The sequence below is a fragment of the Magallana gigas genome, chromosome 5, assembly GCF_963853765.1.
Source record: "Magallana gigas chromosome 5, xbMagGiga1.1, whole genome shotgun sequence".
NCBI lineage: Eukaryota > Metazoa > Mollusca > Bivalvia > Ostreida > Ostreidae > Magallana > Magallana gigas.
In genome coordinates this window covers 50,656,820-50,675,348 of record NC_088857.1, presented here as the reverse complement: position 1 = coordinate 50,675,348, position 18,529 = coordinate 50,656,820, and the positions used below count along the sequence as shown (strand labels likewise).

Sequence of the window (18,529 nt, the reverse complement as noted above, 5' to 3'; positions counted from 1 at the left end):
GAACTCCTTCTTTACCATTTAAACATTCCCTAATTTTAACTTTCATTGAACACAAAACAGAAAAAAAACCTCTTAATCCAAAATGAGTTATTTGCTACAGCAAAATGCATTTACCATTATACTGGTTTAGAAATGAAAAAAAAAATTGCAAATATACTTAAACTCTACCAATAAACTTTAAAATTTTAAACTATGAATTTAAATGTTCCAATACTTGATACATATTCATTGTGCTTTAATTGACATAATGTAGCTCAATTCACTCATACCTCCAGGAGCAGTGCTCAGATACACGTGGAAAGACTTGATAAATTTTTCAGCTTCTAGATATTTGTTGGTCCACTCCACAGTAAAAGGAAAGCCCCGTTTCAGGTAATCCTGGTCCTTTATCCAACTCCCCATCATTCTCTCTCTAACCTTTAAAGGTAAACCAGTCAAAAATAAAGTCTTTGCTGTGGATAATTCTTTTATCTGGCATTAAGGTTCTCCGATCATCAGCCTATAAATATTTTTTTTTCATTTTAAAAATGTAATTTATTTTTCAAACTTTATATCAAATGAAATAAAATAAAAAGAATTTTTTTAATACAAGGTATCCATGCATTTCATGAAGTTATTGCAATTTTAGCCATGATAAATATAATAACGTATAGAAGTTGAGATCAAATTAGGAAAAAAAAAACATTTGTACAGGTGTATTGATAGCTCAAACCCCTTTACTTCTAGGCAGTAGGTCTCCAAGGATCCACTAAGCTAAGCAGTTCATTGAATGTGTTTGCGTAATATTAACACTTCAAGACTAATTAGATTTGTTAACATATAAGGCAGATTTATAGTACAAATAAAAAAATTCTGGATAAATTAGAGTTATCGAACATTGCTGAGGATCGGAGATCGTTAAATAGAAAAAACTCTGACATTTTTTATTGGAATTTTATAAAATCTCCATTTTCATTCTAATGAATTTACTTACTGCACTTCCTCTAATCTTTGTTGTAGCTGGTTTCATTGTGTTAATTCTTACGCCGTCTGATTTAAATATTGCATGGGTATTCTCATCGTACCAAACACGAATGAATATAGCGTATTCAACATCATTTTGCAGAAATACTCCTAAGAAAAAAATTTGCAAAATTGTATAACAAAAAAACATAATTGATGACCCTGAATCAAGTTTTATATAAACATGTTGAATTAAGTATTATTCAAGTTAACTACCCGGTACATTAAATTATTTTTTTTACCAGAAATAAAATTTACTTGAATTATAGACTTTACTGGAACTAAATTCTCATGGTTCTTAGATTTGACATGAGTTTAAGTTGAGGAGACTTGAATTTTCCTTGGACTTGAGTTTTACCTGGCTTGGTGGTAAAAACAATGTCTGTCCTCTGTCCCGCATCATGCCACACCCTTTCTGTCACCCCATTAAACACACCCAGAGGGGTGGCTCCACTCAGGTAACCCACACTCCACTGATACCTGGAATATTTAACATACCTTTCATTGATCATGACTCAATCATTCTCAATTAAAGATTGTTTGTAACAAACTGGCTCTTACATGTACATATGAATACTTGTATTACTAAATGATTCTTAAAACTGACTTTTTTTAAATAAAAAAACAAAATAATTTATGAGAACTCTCTCACTCCCAATTGTATTGTCTACCTTGCTAAAAATAGATCACCTACCACTTTGGGGGATTCCCTTGTGTGTGTACAATGGTCCAGTACCCCTGTAGCACCACATTGGACGGGGTGAAGTTGATGTCGGTGGTACCATACTGTGTGTCTCGGACTTGTAGAAGATTGTTGGTGTTTCCTTCAACAAAATATTTTAGTTTTCAGTCTATTTAGAGGTGATTACTTTAATGGTATGACATGGAAAATTCATATGATCTTGGATTATCTCTCTGCTTTTTATGATCTGTGCATTATACGGATTATTCCTCTCTAGCATGATAAAATTGGTTTAAAAGATTTACTCTAGACCATGACATAATATGACTCACCTACAGAGATATCTGAACAGTTTGCGGCAGGTGAGGGACAGAGTTTATCCTGCGGGGCACACACACAATGACCCTCACAGGTCTCCGCTTGGCACCGCCTAACCAAGGAAAGGGCACCACCAGGTACCTTCTCAAACTTGGAGTGGATGATGGCACTTGAAAGGCCCGCCTTGTGAACAGAGCAAAATAAATCTTACAAGTGAAATTGAAAGCAAACATCTCCAACTTTTATTCATGTGCAAGTAAATCTTATAATGTTTGTGAAAACAATGTCATAATTATTTCTTGTTGCAAATAAGCATAAATATTTCTTAATTTGTTCAAGATATTAAACGCATATTGAATAAACTAGAAATTAATTCAAACCAAACAACACATATATTAAGTTTTGCTAATAAAAGGCCAGGAGACAAGTATTTGGGTACACCAGGGACTAACTATCAGTATTTGGGTACACCAAGGTCTAACTATCATTTAGACGATACCTTGTTGACCGCCCACATACTGATGTAGATGTAGGTCATAGACGGGTCCAGTTTGGATGTCTCAATCTCGTATGTCTGGACCTTCCCCTCATCGTATCTATCCTCCCCAGATGTCGAGTGATCAACTCTAAGAGCAATGCCTGATTTCTGAAAACATTATTACAATGTCATGAAACAACCTTTTGAATGTGTAATGAAAGCTTGGAATGTCTAGCATGCAGTCAAATATAAATGAAAAATCTGATAATATATTGGTTTATATTTTGATATATATTTATTAACCCTTAAAGCTTACTTTATTGAGATCAGCCCCCAAATATGTGGTCCCAACATTGACAAAATAGTGTGTAATATCCGAGTGACTGTCAGCAAATCCGAGCCAGGCTAGACGGATGACGTAGCTGCTCCAAGTCATCCAGCCAGACACACGTCGCGGGAGCTCTGCTGCGTGATCCGTGTGGATTGCAAACATCCCTGTCAACACATAATAGGTATAATTCAATACTGTAAATTCCTAATTAAACGCGAGGAATTAATATCCGTGTAAAAACACGAGAAGCCCTTCTCGCTAATTTTTTAATCTCGCTTTTAATTTTTGAACATATGTGAACTACATAAAACTATGATAAAATTTCGGCATTCGCAATTTTATGTTCTCGGGATTTGATGGAAAACCGTTGAATCGCAAAATTAAGTACTCACTTAAAATAAGGAATCTACAGTAATCCCTGGCACTTCAAACTGTATGATTCAACAATTATGCTGGATACATTTTCTATTTATATTATGAACAAGATTTTTTGTGTCTTTTTAACTATAATTGCATTTCTAAGTATATATTCAAATTAAAGATTACTTTTAACAGCTCAGAGCTCTGTCAGACATAAAGGTCAACCAGGGGAAGAGATGATTACCGAATATACTGCTTGGCCATACATAGGACAACGAAAGAGGAAAAAAAAATGAAAAACCTTTAGTTCAGGTGAGCTAAAAAGAGTGAAAACTCCATGCATGAATTTAATTGAAATCCACTTTTAATTAGAAAATCAATTGCACATAGAATTAATTTCTATAGAATTTAAGGTGGGTCGCGGGTTTAACCCATAAAAAATCTCACGAGAAAACATACCCTGAAAATTTGTTAAATCGTTATTTAGGATACACAGTTCATTATATAAATTTTTTATCAAATTTGCCTACGCTATTTGTATGCAATACCGCTCTAAACTTATTATCGTTTGTAGTGCTGTTTTGACGCTTTTCTAATGAAATATATAGGAAAATGAGCATATTTCTCTCAATATTCGAGATGGAGTTTTTTTTGAAAAATTGCTAATAGCTTCTAAACAATTTAGACGAATTTTTGTGAATTTTTGGACGATTGCCAATCCAGACGATCGCTAGAAGGCTGCCGAGCATTAGCTCGACGCCTTAAAAATGTAGTCCCCGACTGTGCTTTTCCCTATTTTTTGGGCAAAATAGTTACATGTAATAATAATATATCATTGATATATTATATCATTATATATTAATTTAATAACTAATCAATATTTTTTTAATTTTAAAAAAAAATATTGTCAAAGCCGAGGACCAAATATTTTACATCTCTCTCTCTCTCTCTCTCTCTCTTATTAGCGGCATATATATAAATGATAACTTTATTATCACACCGAGCATTTGGTTTTATAGTGTAGTGCGGGAAACTTGAGATGTATCCGTTATGACGTCATAAACGAATGTGCACAAAACGGCCAAACAAGTTGTCTAAATTGCGTACAGAATTTGATGACGAAAGCAAATCCGCGACCCACCTTAAGTAATTTATAAATGTTAAACAACTATTCTCTTTACAGCACTACCCATAATGCATCACTGACCACAACCTCTTACCTCTGTTAGGGGGAGTGCTATCCACTAAGATTCCTGGTGACGTTGCGGATGAACAGATCTGGGCTCCATTACAGGAAATGAGAGTCACATAGTAAGTTCCACCATCATGCAGTTTCAGCTCGCTCAGTATGAAGTCCCTTACAATACCATTCACCTTTAATAAAATCTGATATGGTACACAAAAGATTCCATGATGAGAAGAATTTTTCAACAGCTAATCAAACAGGTTTAATAAAAAATATAACAGAACTCTAACACCATTACTTTCATATTGCCTACTGAATAATGAAGACAGATGAATACTCAAAGAAATACTGAAAACGTATTACATTTGGTTGTGTAATATGCTATTTAGCATTTTTGGTGGAGAACGGCATCCACTAAATAAAGTACATCGATCACCAAATGTAAAATATGTAATTATATACACACATAGATAAATAGGTACATTCAGAAATGCGCTAAATAAAATCCACACTAAACTTGTTGAAAACTCATATTCTGCCAAATATCATACACGCTAAATACAGTAGTTACACTTATGTGTATTTTGTAAAAAAAACACTCCCCCACCTAATATTTCCATGCTTAAAATACTTTGCAGTCGAACCAATTCTTACTTGCTTTGAATCATAATGGTAACAATCTACTACATGTAGAATGACCATATGTTGGCCCATCACGTACCTTTGTGGACGCCAGGTCAAACTCTCCTCCTCGGTGAGATTTGAGGGACAGGTACTGTCTCTGGATAGAGGACTCTGTGTCCTTCACTTTCCATTCCACTTTCATCACAGTCCTGTAAAACTGGGCATTACCCAGAATTCCAAAGTCCAGTGAAAACTTTGGTCCCTCTGTGATCTCTGGTGCTGTGATGTCCACAATAAAGCCACTGGATGTAGAGTCAGTGAACAGGCCTGTAGTAAAGATGTAATGGTAGTTCTTAATAATTACATTGACACCCAGAAAGAAGACATTAAGATGAGTTTAACTGATCTCTAGAACATGATGTTTTCAAACTATTCTGATTGATTCAACACTGAATAGTTCAAGATGGCCAGTAGACAAGCCTTGTATGACTTAGATGGGTCTCATGTAACGCCTTGAAATTTCACCAAATACATGGAAGCACTCTGTTTGTCCATTACTGCACAATTAGGCATAGGATTTTGTTGATGGACATACAAATGTACCAGGTACATGTAGATTTGAATAGGTGTGATTAGCCTATTTCAGAGTGTGCGGCCCAAAGTGCAGTTACTTGATTTCTGCAGATTTTGGCATAAAGTTAATTGTACCACTGCCCAAGACAACGATGGATTTATTAACTGAGAGCAGGTTTTATTTAAATGTCCAAACAATCTTTGACCCACCTGCTTTATTGTATGCCCTTACAGTGATGTATATTCTCTTATTTAGTGGTAGTTCTGATGTGAAGTTGACAGCGGTGGCAACCTCAGTCAGATGGATTTCCCGGGGTGCTAGGACCTCACTCCCCCCTTTGGTCGTCCCTGCCCACCAAACATAACGGTCCAGGCCTGATTGTGGGTCAACAAAACCGTACCATTTGGCACCAATAAAATGCCTGAAAGAACATACAAATAATTCATCAAAAAATCACCAGAATATAAAGATACATGTTTTATTTCTATATGTATACTTGGGTATCTTAAAGCCAAAGATCATTCTATTGTGCTTAAAAGGCAAGATCTTTTTCAAAACAAATGCCCAAATTCATTGTTTTTTTCTAAGGGAGTTCAAAATCTGATTTCTTAAAAAAGGAAGTTAATTGCATATTTTCATAGTTCAACAAAAAATGGTCTGATATTAATTATGTTTTAATTTCAGGTTTCACTTATGGTAAACCAAAGGTCAGATATACATCAAACATGTACATACACACTTTGTTTTCAATTATTAGTAACATACTTGAAACTTACTTACAACAGAAACTAGTTGATGATTTCACAGATGACTGGTATGTTTAACATTGCTCACCTTAAGGATTGGTACTCTATGTCCTGAGCCCCTGTCCCATCTGTCACCACCCCCGTAGTGGGGGGACTATTGTCCATGACCACCCCGTCAGTGGCTACAGTGGTACATAGGTCTGCAGTGTTACAGGCCCTCAGAGTGGTGAAATACTTCAGTCCAGCTCCAAAGTGGATGTGGTCTATTCTGAGGGAGTTCACCATCCCTAAGGCCTGGGTGCTGATCACATTATCACACCCTGGGCAGTTTCCCACACTAACATAGTACTCCTTGATGGCAGAGTGGGGGTCAAAGAAGCCCTCCCAATAAACATTCAGCGCAGACATGTCTGTTTGGAAGTCGATGTCTGATTGGTTGCCTGACAAAGGGAGGCCATCGTAGACGTGTCCGGCAATGGGTGGTGAGTTATCCACATTGTACGCCCAGGAAGTGGCTAGGGACATCAAACCAGCTTTGTTGATAGCCTGCACCAAAGTATAAAAAATTCTGTTAAAACTCTCCTTTGCATAAACCTACTGAATTTTCCTAATGCCCATGGGCTTTATTGTTCACCTGCCAACACAAAGCAATTCTGCTATAAAATAATGTGATGTAACATTAAATAAAAATTCACCAAAAAGCCACACAAATTTAATTGTTAAAATATTTTTTTCTCTCTCTCTTTTCTTTTATTGAAATATTGTTAGGAAATGTATTCAAAAGGGTAAAATTGTCAATTAATTTTTTGACAGTAAAGGTTATGCAGAAATATCTCACCTTGACAGATATATAGTAAGCATGGCCCTCCATCAGGCTCAGTGGGTTGTTCCTGCTGTTCTCCCCACAGTCTGACTCCTCTCGTGTGAACGCCATTATATCATCGTAACCAGGCTGTGATCCGATCGCCCACATAAAGTGATCAATTTCACTCTCTGGGTCGTAAAACACACCTTTCCAGCTGTAAAACAGTAAATGAATTGTGCTCTAAAGTTGGGCATGCAATTATACCTTTCTTGTTAAAAAGGTTTTTACCAATGTGACAAAAAATATTGGTCTGTAACTTATTGATTTATCTATCATTATTGATAGCTTTTGCTAGTAAAGTTCACAAAATGGCAACTGTATATAGAGTTTTGTATCTTCTACTGTAAAGTAACTTTTATTCAAGTGTTAGAAATTTTGGCGAGGTTTGCGAGAGCCTCATCTTCATGAATATATTTCTCATTGTGAATGGTTGTGATAATTAACATTATGATCATGGATAAGGTTTGTTTGTGAAAATTAGTTGCTCCAAATGAGTTCATCTTAGCTTAATTGTGAAATAAAGTCATCACGATTCAAAGTAGGTTTACAGTACTTAGCAATCACAAGGAAATGCATAACAGGTGATCAACTTTACCAAGCTTCTATTTCAGCACTAGAGACAATATGGCGTCCAGTGATGGTGACAGACAGATCAGTTTTTACTGGTGGACTTGTATCCACGATAACAGGATCTGAGACTTTTACTGTCGTCCGTCCAGCAAAATCCACAGCTAGAAACAAATATGAAATATGTCCTCTACTTAAAAATTTCTCAAGCAGCAAAATCTTGGAGTTGTAATTTATACAATGCTTTCAAGGTCACGTGACAATGTGTGACATGATTGATCAAAAGTAACCTACCTTTGATGGTTGCGTAGTAAATATGTCCGCTTTGTAACTTGAGATCATGTAGAGTGATGTGATTGACCACCCCCACACTGAAAAAAGCCACCAAGTCATTTCCTCCAATAGATGTCCCTAGTGGAAAAATTCTTATATCAATTAAGATACATCTTGACCATCCACTGACAGTTAACAGTATACATGTACCGGTACTTGCACACAACATAAATTTTGATAGACAAGGTTTTAAAAAATATCAAATCAAAGCACAATCAAAAAGACATACCAATGCCAAGAATATAGTCCTGAATTCCTGAAGAGTGAGAGTTGGTTTGAAATTCCTCAATATCTTGAAATGTTTCCCAGTTGATGGACATATCAGTTGTTGAAGTCTTTAGAATAAAATATAGTTAAATGTTAAAATACAAAAATGTATTCTTCTTAAAATAAATTCTTAAATCTTCAGAAAATGAATTTAAAAACAAAGAACCATGATGATGTAATAATTAAAGTAGACACATTATGTGTAATGTCATGAAGAAGCAAAAATTGAGTATTTCCCACCTGTTTTTTGACTACCAAATATCAAGCACAAAATTGCTTACCGGTAAGTTCCATATCTTAGAATGATGTGTAATTCTATATTAGAACAATTTTAACAAGAGCTTGGACTTTTGGGTAGTTGTGACAAACAGCAATGTGATGTAGGCCTGTCTGTTTCATTATGCTAGCCACACAGAAATTCGCTCATTTAATTACCGGTATGTGATGTCATAGATTAACAAGTACTGATCAATGAAAAAACTCAGATTTCAATGATCAACATTTTCTGCAGAAAATATAATAATAAAGATATGTTTTTGATTTGATAAAATATAAACTTTGGTCAAAATGGGGACAGGTATTTGTTTGAGTGAGATATCATTTTTTGCCACTGTGTCTTACCTGCAATAAGATTTTTGTGAATCAAATGAGACATCTACCTGTGATCTTATATCTTTACCTGTATACTTGTGCCTGTGATGTTCAAGAGACAAGGCACCTTACCTGGAAATTGGTTCCCTGCACATTTCCTATCCACACCTGCCCGGGGGTGGGGGGTGTTAGATCCACCATGATACCATCACTGCAGATGTTGAGTTCCGGGAGGACCTGGGTCCACATCTCGTGTTTTATCTCAGTGTATACTGTGTGTATACAGACCATGTACCGCTCACCATGAACCAGCTCGCCCGGGTCAAAGTTGATGTTGATGAATTCACTCGCTGAAACAAGTTGTACAGCCTGTGTATCAGTTTATGTATCATTGTGTTCATATTTTCAAATTTTTGGTTGATATGATTTACAGATAATAAAACCCTTTAGCCTTTTTTTTTTAAGTTCAAAACTGAGTTATCAAAAGAGTTTTCTTAAAAATACATGTATTTACAAAAAAAGGGTGAATATTCCCCCCAAAATAAGCAAAACCCTCCTTACTTGTAGAACCACACTTAATGGCGTCGGGGTGGCTGCAGGGATCAGGCAGGGAGAGATTGGTGGTGGGTAGATAGTATGTGGTGACATCTAGTGACCGCGCATTAAGGACCGCCACCACGTAGGAGCTGTAGCGAAGCTGAGGCCACACTGCAGATATGTAGTTCATGTTTGGGGTGTAGTCCTTGTCCGCCTCCGGCCAGATCTCATTCTCCCGTAGAAACACCGGTTTCCCATACCCATCTGTAAAGATTTAAAGCATACATTTTATGCTTGTAACAAAATGAATTCATTATTTTTTGAGTGTAAAAATGTTATAGAATCTCTGACATAGATATGCACCCTAGAGCCTATATATAAACCTCTTACCCAGGGGTCATGAATTTCACAATTTAGGAAGACGGCTTAATGGACATCATAATCATGGCTTTTTAAATATATATATGGGAGTAGAGAAAAGGATTTTCTAAGATTAAATACATTTTCACTACATGGCTATATTGGCCCACCCTAGAGCCTAAACCTCTAACCCAGGGGTCATGGATTTCACAATTTAGGAAGAGGACTTCATGGACATCATAATTATGCATTTAGTATTTTTTTCACATGTGTGGAAGTAGAGAAGAAGTATTTTAAAAATGTGGCCTTTTTTAATATAATTGGCCCTGTCCACAAGGCCCCAGTGGTAAGGTCATAAATTTCACAATTTAGATTTCTCATATCCCAGAGATGCTTCAAACAAAAAATGGTAACAACTGGGTGAAGAATTTTGAAAAAATTGTTAATGGAAGCTGCACAACGACAAACGAAGACCTGAATGGCAATAGCTTTATATATACATGTAGGTGATCGGAATTACTCAGGTGACTTACCAAATTAGTGTTATAAATATGGTATAACAATACACCTGCTTTCCTACTGTTATAAAACATAATTCTCAACCAACAACCAAAGTTTGATAGACAAATTAATTTCATTCATTTAATTTAATCTGAATTCATGAATTTTGATTTTTAGAAAGTAAATGTTAATATTAGAAAAGTGAAACAATATACTGTACCTTTTGATTCCTCAGGCTGTCCGACTGCATCAATAACTAGATTAGGTTTGATCAGGATGGGATCAAAGGCTGTACAGTCTTTGATGTCTGTGGATATGACAGAGAACAGTTTGGCCTTGTTGTAACCCCGGACAGTGAATCGACGACATTTAGAGAAGTCAAACTCCCCAGTCAGTTCCACATCAAACTGCATCTGCGCAAAAAGGAATCAGATATTTTTATAAATTATTTTCTCATGTAAGAAGTTGCTTTAAAGTGAACAGAAAATTTGCTTAACTGTGTATATAACCTATGTTCACTGGATTGAAAATTATATACACGGCCAGTAGAGTATATAAGGTATAGGTCCTTACTTTGTTTTGAGAGATCTGTGGGTTGAGGACTTTGTTCCAGATGGTGTGGGTCCTGCCGACATCGGACTGGTCCGTGATAGCCCATTCGTACTTATCAACAACACTGTACTTCTCCGTCGAATCTTGTATATCTGGATCTGAAAACTCATCCATAGTCACGGATATCTGTCAAAATCATTAATATGCTGTGAAGTTTAACAAATACTCATGTTTAAATGATCTTTTAATTTTAATACCAAATCTAGGAATATTAATGATGATTTTGTTGCAATGTAATGACATAAAATTATAACCGTTTCCTTGAGACTGTTGCTCTGGCTTGAGTTTCGGTGTTCTACAGTTATCTGCCCTTTGGTGGGAGGATGAGCAAGGATCAACACTCCATCACTGTACAGAGGAGCGTAGCAGGTAGTAATGGCACAGAACTTGACGGCAAACCGATACATTCTCCCGGGATTCAGAGTCAAATCCGTAACGTATGCTTCATAGTGCTTGTGTACATGTTCATATTCTCGGAATGTCGCCCAAACATCTGTCAACATAATGCCAAAATGAATACTTTTGTTGCCTATTATGAAGTAGTTAAAAAAAAACTAGGTAGTAATTTAAAGGGATTTAATATTCATAATCTATGAACATATAATTTTATGAAAAAAGATGCACACTTCCAACGGGAGACCTTTCTTCTATAGAGAAGTGGACGTCTGGAGTGTAATGAGCGATGGGGAGGGGGACCTCCCAATAGGCCCGCAGACTGTTAGTGGAGGACTGGAAATCTATGTCAACGGCACACTGCATTCTGTTGTCCTAAAAATAATTTAAACAAATGCACTTTAAAATTACTAAAAACGAATTAAACATTACGGTACATGTAAATTAAAATAATGCTAACACACAGTTGACTAGACACAAATTAGAGCAACATATCAATGTTTACCTCAAAATGATGTTTAAAAAGTGTTCCATTGTCCACTACAAAATACAATGAAAAGAAAAAGTCAAAATTAAGTCAGCAAATTTTCGTAAAACTATCAGTAATAAACAGAAATACGATCAAGCTACAGAGACCTGTCATGGTGCAGTTTTGACCGTCATTGATGATGATTCCGGACAGAACTGCATTTTCCTGAACGACCGTCACTCCGTCCGTTGTCACTTCCACATTTCCTGCCAAGGTCACAGCCGTAATAGTTATATAATATGTCTGAAATCAGTAAAACTGTAGCCTTAAGATATTACTGGTTACACTAATATTTAGAGATACCTAAAAAATAGACTCCTAAGAAATTTTATCATCATGTGATCATCAACCATGATCACATAAAACTTAATCAAGTGATAATGTGGCATCAATTCAAATGACCAATAGCAGAAAACAGTTTTCCTTCAGAAGAAAAATAAACAAAGACATTAATTAAATGTCTGGTGTTGACAAGAGTGTCATTTTTTGCAGAATCTAGAACTGAATGGTATTTTTTTTTTATAAACAAATTCAATTTATGGTATATTTTGGTATTGACTATGACAGTTAACTGCTTTAGTATTTTGCCAATTTATTTCTACCTGAGAATACAAGTAATTCTGGCGCTGTGCCCCAATTTCAAGAATTAACCATATGTTACTTGTACCTGAAATGAGACCAGACTAAGCCCTGTTTCTGAGTGGACTAGGGCCTTGCCCATATTCTTGGGGGACACAATATCACTTGCTCCTGGGGTTGACCCAGCCTGGAATATGTAGGTCACATCCAGGTGGGGGTGATCGAACCCTCCCCACCGCGCTGACAGGCTGGTCTTCCTCTGGGTGAAGTCAATGTCCTCGATATCCTAATGTAAATGGAGGATACCAAAACCATGTTAAAATGATTACCAGAACTTTAAGATGAAAAATAAATCTCAGTCAAGACTCCAGGCTTGTGAACTGTGTCATTGTTCATATAACTGAGCTACAGAGATGCGATTAATTGACAGGCATGGGATATTCACAAATCTGGAAAACTGGGGACCAGATTAAATGTTTAACTTTTTTACTGTTCATTAGTAAAACAAATACAGCACTTATCATATGCATGTTCATATCTTTTGAATTAGATTTTCTATACTAGGAAAATTTATGCAAAAAAATCTGAGTCAGTAATATCAAATTATTTAATTCATCTCAGTCAATCTAAATTTCACAAAATTAACTTTAAGTCATCATCTTATATTACATAGCAAGTTATAATGAAAAACAATTTGAATCCTTGAAAACATGCATAGCAACAAGGAGTTATATGAGGAAAAACATCCACTCACCGTCAAAGGGAGCTGGTCCATGTTCTGAAAAATGTGTGAACAATTTCAATATTTATATTGATATGATTCCCCCCAAACTTTTGAATAATGATCTCTGTAAATCATGTACATATTTGTAGGGGCTGGCGTATAATCTACAGGGCTATACTGTACTCACTGATGACGTAGGTATATCTAGGACAACGCCCCGAGCTGCCGTCTGTACGTCGTGTATGTAGGGATCGGACACAGCGTAACTGGTCAGTCCCGCCGAGTTCTCTGCTTTGACTGTCACGTAGTAGGTGTGGTGTCCATGAAGCCTCCACTCAGTGTCGGACACTCCCATCGCTGTACAGGTCGGGGGAGTTCCCACCACACAGGTTTCGCCACTACGCAGGGGAATATACGACTGGACCTCGGTACCCCTCGGGGAATGTCCTACCGTTAAGAGAGGATACACAACTAAAATGATCTGTGCTATGTTTAATATGTATTCTACTACAGTTATTGCCGAGATCAAAGAGATGCCGCGGACATTATTCTCCAATATACCACGAACGTCATCAGTAAATTATCAGATCAGAAATACCTATTTGTCTCGCACTGATCATGAAAGTACAACTTCAAACCGTAAAAAGTTTTAAAACCATGTCAATTTCACGTGTTAGTTCCAGTCAAAACGATGTGTATTGCCGCAAATGTTTATTTTTAAGAGATCAATACGGCTGTTCCTAGGACCTCCCTAGCACATTTTCACTGCGTGTTTTTACATAAAATATATAACGTGTAGTAGTAATTATCGTATTAAATTGCCCTTAAAATATTAGGAACATGATTCAAAGATATTTTATAAATAAGTAAAGAGTATTAAAAATCCAAAGAAAAATTCTGTCGTCTGCATGTGATTCTTTTGATCGATACACATGTAAACATTAATAACAAAACCATTGGGGTTACACGGAACAGCTGTCAAAATGACCTAGATCGTCTCTCTATAGGAGAAATGATCTGTAGAAATACTGAGCTGTTAGTAGAATAGAAATAAAGTTCTTGTTATCGTGAATGTTGCAGGATAACCTCCTCGGTCTCGAAATGTTGTTTGAAATATAAAAGCCTCGGCTAACGCCTCGGCTTTTATATTTCAAAACAACATTTCTCGACCTCGGAGGTTATTCTGCAACATTCACGAAAACTCGTACTTTATTTCTCAAATACATAATACATGGTCTCAACAACCACAGACACCTGAGGTTAAAAATATTTCTTATGATAATTATAAATTTATCCCCTGAGCTGTTTTTTATAATAGTAGAGGGTATAATTTCATTATTAAAAGAAATATTTTTAATGTCATCCGTCTGTGGGCCCAAACATCACCCATGCTTATCCTTTAGCAAAAAGTCTCATGAGTCATAAACTAAAGTTATATCATGTCATTGTTGCTCTGGATGGATGCATGGATGTTGCTAGAACAACATCAATTTGTTGATATGTTTATATAATCACAACCAAAAATTGCAATAATACAGTCATCAGAGTTTTTCTTGGACTCTGATGATTTTAGCCAAGCAATACATAATCTGTGTCATTTATAATACTTATAGATAGTATAATAGATAATACATGTAATAGATAGTAAAACTCACCAATGGCAAACTCTAGCTGTAGTTGATATGGCTCCTGAGGATCAGAAAAGGCCCCTGAATTCCAGCGGGCTATGATAGTTCCGTTGGAGTGAGTCACAGATATAGAGCCCGAAAAGTCTGGGGGTGTGGTGTCCATAAAACAGGGTCCAATCGACTGAGGAATAAAATCAAAGATCAAGAGCACAGTGAATGGCTTAATTTGCTTAATTTGGCTGCAGTTTGTCTGTGTGATTTGTCATCAGGACAAATAATAAAAAAAATTTCGCACAATATCAAAAACGTTATTAAAAATAGCAATGACCATTGAATCTATAGAGATGATCAGTTTCCTTCTCTATTTAAACTTTAATTTACACCTATTTAATATAACCAAAACTTGAAAATATTGAACTTGAGCTAGTGAATTAAATATTTGTGTAGACCTGTATGCCCTCCACATTAGCTTTGCTGATGGTTTTGATGATGACGTAGAACTCTGTTCCGTCTGGTATATCTGTGTGGAGGATGTTTAGGTGGGGGTGTTGTTTGGTGCTTCTGAAGGCCATGATGTCAGGGGCGGGGCTACCCGGGGTGGAGGAAAACCCAACCTCATAGTCATGTACACTGCCAGGGTTGTCCACAGCTTTCCAACTTATAAAAACCTGTAGATATAAAAAGTATTACCCCAACACTGTTAGATTTCTGAGAGAGAGAGAGAGAGAGAGAGAGAGAGAGAGAGAGAGAGAGAGAGAGAGAGAGAGAGAGAGAGAGAGAGTAAATTTGATGCATATGGAGAGTTAACAGGCCTGAGTTAAAATCTCATGAGAGAAAGAGAGAGAAAAAGAGTGGAACTAAAACAAATAAAAGGCAAAGAACTGAGATACTTCATTATTTATGTCATGTCTGTAATTGTATGCACACTTGCCATTGAGGACTTTGAGAGGACGGGACTAAGAGAGGAGGGAGCTCCTGTAGAATTGGGACAGAACACACTGCCATTAACTTCCACAAAGGAACCGTCTGCTTTGTGCTCCGCTGGTAACAAATCTGTGGTGTTTATCACTGTAGCTTTGGTTCTAAACGGAAATTGTTTAAAAAATATAATTCCCTCAAATGATTTCTATTACAGTACTTTTTGAATGTCATTGGAAGTCTTTGGAAACGTTTACATATTTTGTTATAGAAATATTAAATATTGATGACCAGAAGAAAAGCCTGATGCCAGCAGCAGTTTTATTCTTACAGACAGTCCGCTGTTACATTTCTAATCAGCCTCCTGTATCTGTTTTTAGTAACAATCCAAACGTTGGACTTATTTTCGTCGGTCACTAATCCCCCTATCACAGTGGCTCCCTCTATGTCCACCTCCTGTACTGAAGGCACGACCGTGGTGACCGTCACACCGTCCGAACAGACCGGTTCCGATGGCTCCAGGGCGCGGTTATAGGCCACCACACAGATGTAGTAGGTTCCCTCAGACGTGACTGTGTGGGTTGCATGCACCGAGTAAGTTTCATGTAGCTGTCAAAAGTAAACAAACAAATATCATCACAAGTCCACTGTCCTTAAAATTGTTGTAATATTAAATGTCTAATATATCTCGAAAAATATTAGCTGTTCATGCTGAATGAGAAGATAAGTAAATACTTTTCCCTTTATAGTTTTGATAAACATTATAAATTCAAGATCATATAATGAAATCCTAATTATGCAAAGTTTAAAAGAAATCAATAAAACAAGAAAATGCCACAAACCATAGAGTTCCCAGTGTCTAATGCAAACGCTGAAGCGGGAATGGGACTGGTATTGAATCCGTACTGGTAGAAGAGAACCCCACTCTCCCGATCAAAGAAGCCGTCCCAGTGGGCGGTGAGGGTCTTACTCTGCTGGAAGTCTACCTCCTCTGTTCCCCTCACCCCATCCTTCACCATGCCAGGGTGGGGTGGGGATGTGTCTATTGTTATCTACAGTTACAAATTTACAGCTACCTTTGAGAACACTGCTTCTGTTGTTGTTAAGATATGGCAACATATAACAACATTTTGAAACATTAGAAATGAGAGTGTCAGGCATAAAAACCATCTGTGATGCCACTCATCCTTTCCACCTCTTGTAAAATTTTGTTGAAATATCAAAAATGAATTTTGAAATTAAGAATTCTTATAAAACTACTTATAACTCTTTTTAATAACAACTGTTGTTTTGACATCATAAAAAATGTCATAGAGAGTAGGGATAAAAAGTAAAACTCAAACTTGTATGAGATTGAATACTGGGTACTTATTGAACCATATCCTTGAATCTACCTTCTTTGACAAGATGGTGGTCAGTTCTGCTTTACTGGTGGCGGACACCTCCAGGTAGTAGTCCGAGTCGTGCACACCTTTGTCCATACCCACCTTCAGGCCCCCCTGCACCTTTATAGCTGGCTTCACCTGGAAATGCTTGTGGTAGGCTCCCCAGAATGGAGTCACATAGCAGTTAGCTCCCCTGGCATAACTTCCATATTTGGACTGGCACTCTGCTTCATTCTGGGGAAAATTGAATTTATATTGTTAGATTTACTATAATAATATTCAAATACCAGTATATTATATGTTTTCAAAGACACAGTCATTCGAATGTATATAAATTAGTTTTAAGCATGCTGTAGATTCCTTATTTAATTAGTAAGTACTTAATTCAGTCGTCCTGTCATTTTGTTACAAATCCTGAGGACATAAAATCATTATGTGCTAAATTTTTGCAATATTTCCATATTGTATGCAACTATAAAAAACTAAAAGTGAGATTTTAGAATCTGCCAGAGGAGCCTCTTGTGATTTTAAGTGAATATTTATATCTTTAAATTTTTAAATAGTTTAAATAGAAATCTACAGTATTAAAAAAGATGATCAAGGCATTCACTCTACAGTTCTATTGAATTTTGAATAAAATTGACCAAGGAGGAAAAACATATGTCCAGCTTACTGCGGCCTCTCCTTGAGCGGGAATATCTTCATGACCATGCAGTAGTTCTGTCCCGGTGTAGTTGTCATATAGTCTCCACGATATACGATCAAGACCACTGTGGTAGTCATACACAATCCACTCCACACTGAAACATGTAAAACAAATCAAATCTATGGTAGTCATACACAATCCACTCCACACTGAAACATGTAAAACAAATCAAATCTGTGGTAGTCAAACACTATCCACTCCACACTGAAACATGTAAAACACCTCAAATCTATGGTAGTAAAACACTATCCACTCCACACTGAAACATGTAAAACAAATCAAATCTATGGTAGTAAAACACAATCCACTCCACACTGAAACATGTAAAACACCTCAAATCTATGGTAGTAAAACACTATCCACTCCACACTGAAACATGTAAAACAAATCAAATCTGTGGTAGTCAAACACTATCCACTCCACACTGAAACATGTAAAACAAATCAAATCTGTGGTAGTCATACAAAATCCACTCCACACTGAAACATGTAAAACAAATCAAATCTGTGGTAGTCAAACACTATCCACTCCACACTGAAACATGTAAAACAAATCAAATCTGTGGTAGTCAAACACTATCCACTCCACATTGAAACATGTAAAACAAATCAAATCTGTGGTAGTCAAACACTATCCACTCCACACGGAAACATGTAAAACACCTCAAATCTGTGGTAGTCAAACACAATCCACTCCACACTGAAACATGTAAAACAAATCAAATCTGTGGTAG

General features: G+C 36.4%; 1 protein-coding gene across 1 annotated transcript in view; it reads right to left on the bottom strand.

The window, feature by feature from the left end:
- The window catches only part of LOC105322112 (uncharacterized), a 41,181-nt gene that overhangs the window by 6,361 nt on the left and 16,291 nt on the right, over nucleotides 1-18,529 (bottom strand). Inside the window, exons 13-45 of the mRNA XM_066086211.1 lie at nucleotides 17,764-17,890; nucleotides 17,100-17,324; nucleotides 16,548-16,757; nucleotides 16,037-16,314; nucleotides 15,719-15,869; nucleotides 15,237-15,455; nucleotides 14,815-14,968; nucleotides 13,347-13,606; nucleotides 13,190-13,213; nucleotides 12,524-12,721; nucleotides 11,964-12,099; nucleotides 11,833-11,867; nucleotides 11,561-11,702; nucleotides 11,189-11,427; nucleotides 10,896-11,060; nucleotides 10,543-10,735; nucleotides 9,486-9,725; nucleotides 9,057-9,274; nucleotides 8,296-8,401; nucleotides 8,028-8,144; nucleotides 7,762-7,897; nucleotides 7,140-7,320; nucleotides 6,390-6,847; nucleotides 5,765-5,976; nucleotides 5,079-5,308; nucleotides 4,392-4,545; nucleotides 2,797-2,975; nucleotides 2,502-2,648; nucleotides 2,017-2,185; nucleotides 1,697-1,826; nucleotides 1,361-1,482; nucleotides 974-1,113; nucleotides 270-417 (exon numbers count right to left, since the gene is read on the bottom strand). Of these exons, the coding sequence (XP_065942283.1) occupies nucleotides 270-417; nucleotides 974-1,113; nucleotides 1,361-1,482; nucleotides 1,697-1,826; nucleotides 2,017-2,185; nucleotides 2,502-2,648; nucleotides 2,797-2,975; nucleotides 4,392-4,545; nucleotides 5,079-5,308; nucleotides 5,765-5,976; nucleotides 6,390-6,847; nucleotides 7,140-7,320; nucleotides 7,762-7,897; nucleotides 8,028-8,144; nucleotides 8,296-8,401; nucleotides 9,057-9,274; nucleotides 9,486-9,725; nucleotides 10,543-10,735; nucleotides 10,896-11,060; nucleotides 11,189-11,427; nucleotides 11,561-11,702; nucleotides 11,833-11,867; nucleotides 11,964-12,099; nucleotides 12,524-12,721; nucleotides 13,190-13,213; nucleotides 13,347-13,606; nucleotides 14,815-14,968; nucleotides 15,237-15,455; nucleotides 15,719-15,869; nucleotides 16,037-16,314; nucleotides 16,548-16,757; nucleotides 17,100-17,324; nucleotides 17,764-17,890 (5,843 nt within the window). The remainder of the gene's footprint in view (nucleotides 1-269; nucleotides 418-973; nucleotides 1,114-1,360; nucleotides 1,483-1,696; nucleotides 1,827-2,016; nucleotides 2,186-2,501; nucleotides 2,649-2,796; nucleotides 2,976-4,391; nucleotides 4,546-5,078; nucleotides 5,309-5,764; nucleotides 5,977-6,389; nucleotides 6,848-7,139; nucleotides 7,321-7,761; nucleotides 7,898-8,027; nucleotides 8,145-8,295; nucleotides 8,402-9,056; nucleotides 9,275-9,485; nucleotides 9,726-10,542; nucleotides 10,736-10,895; nucleotides 11,061-11,188; nucleotides 11,428-11,560; nucleotides 11,703-11,832; nucleotides 11,868-11,963; nucleotides 12,100-12,523; nucleotides 12,722-13,189; nucleotides 13,214-13,346; nucleotides 13,607-14,814; nucleotides 14,969-15,236; nucleotides 15,456-15,718; nucleotides 15,870-16,036; nucleotides 16,315-16,547; nucleotides 16,758-17,099; nucleotides 17,325-17,763; nucleotides 17,891-18,529) is intronic.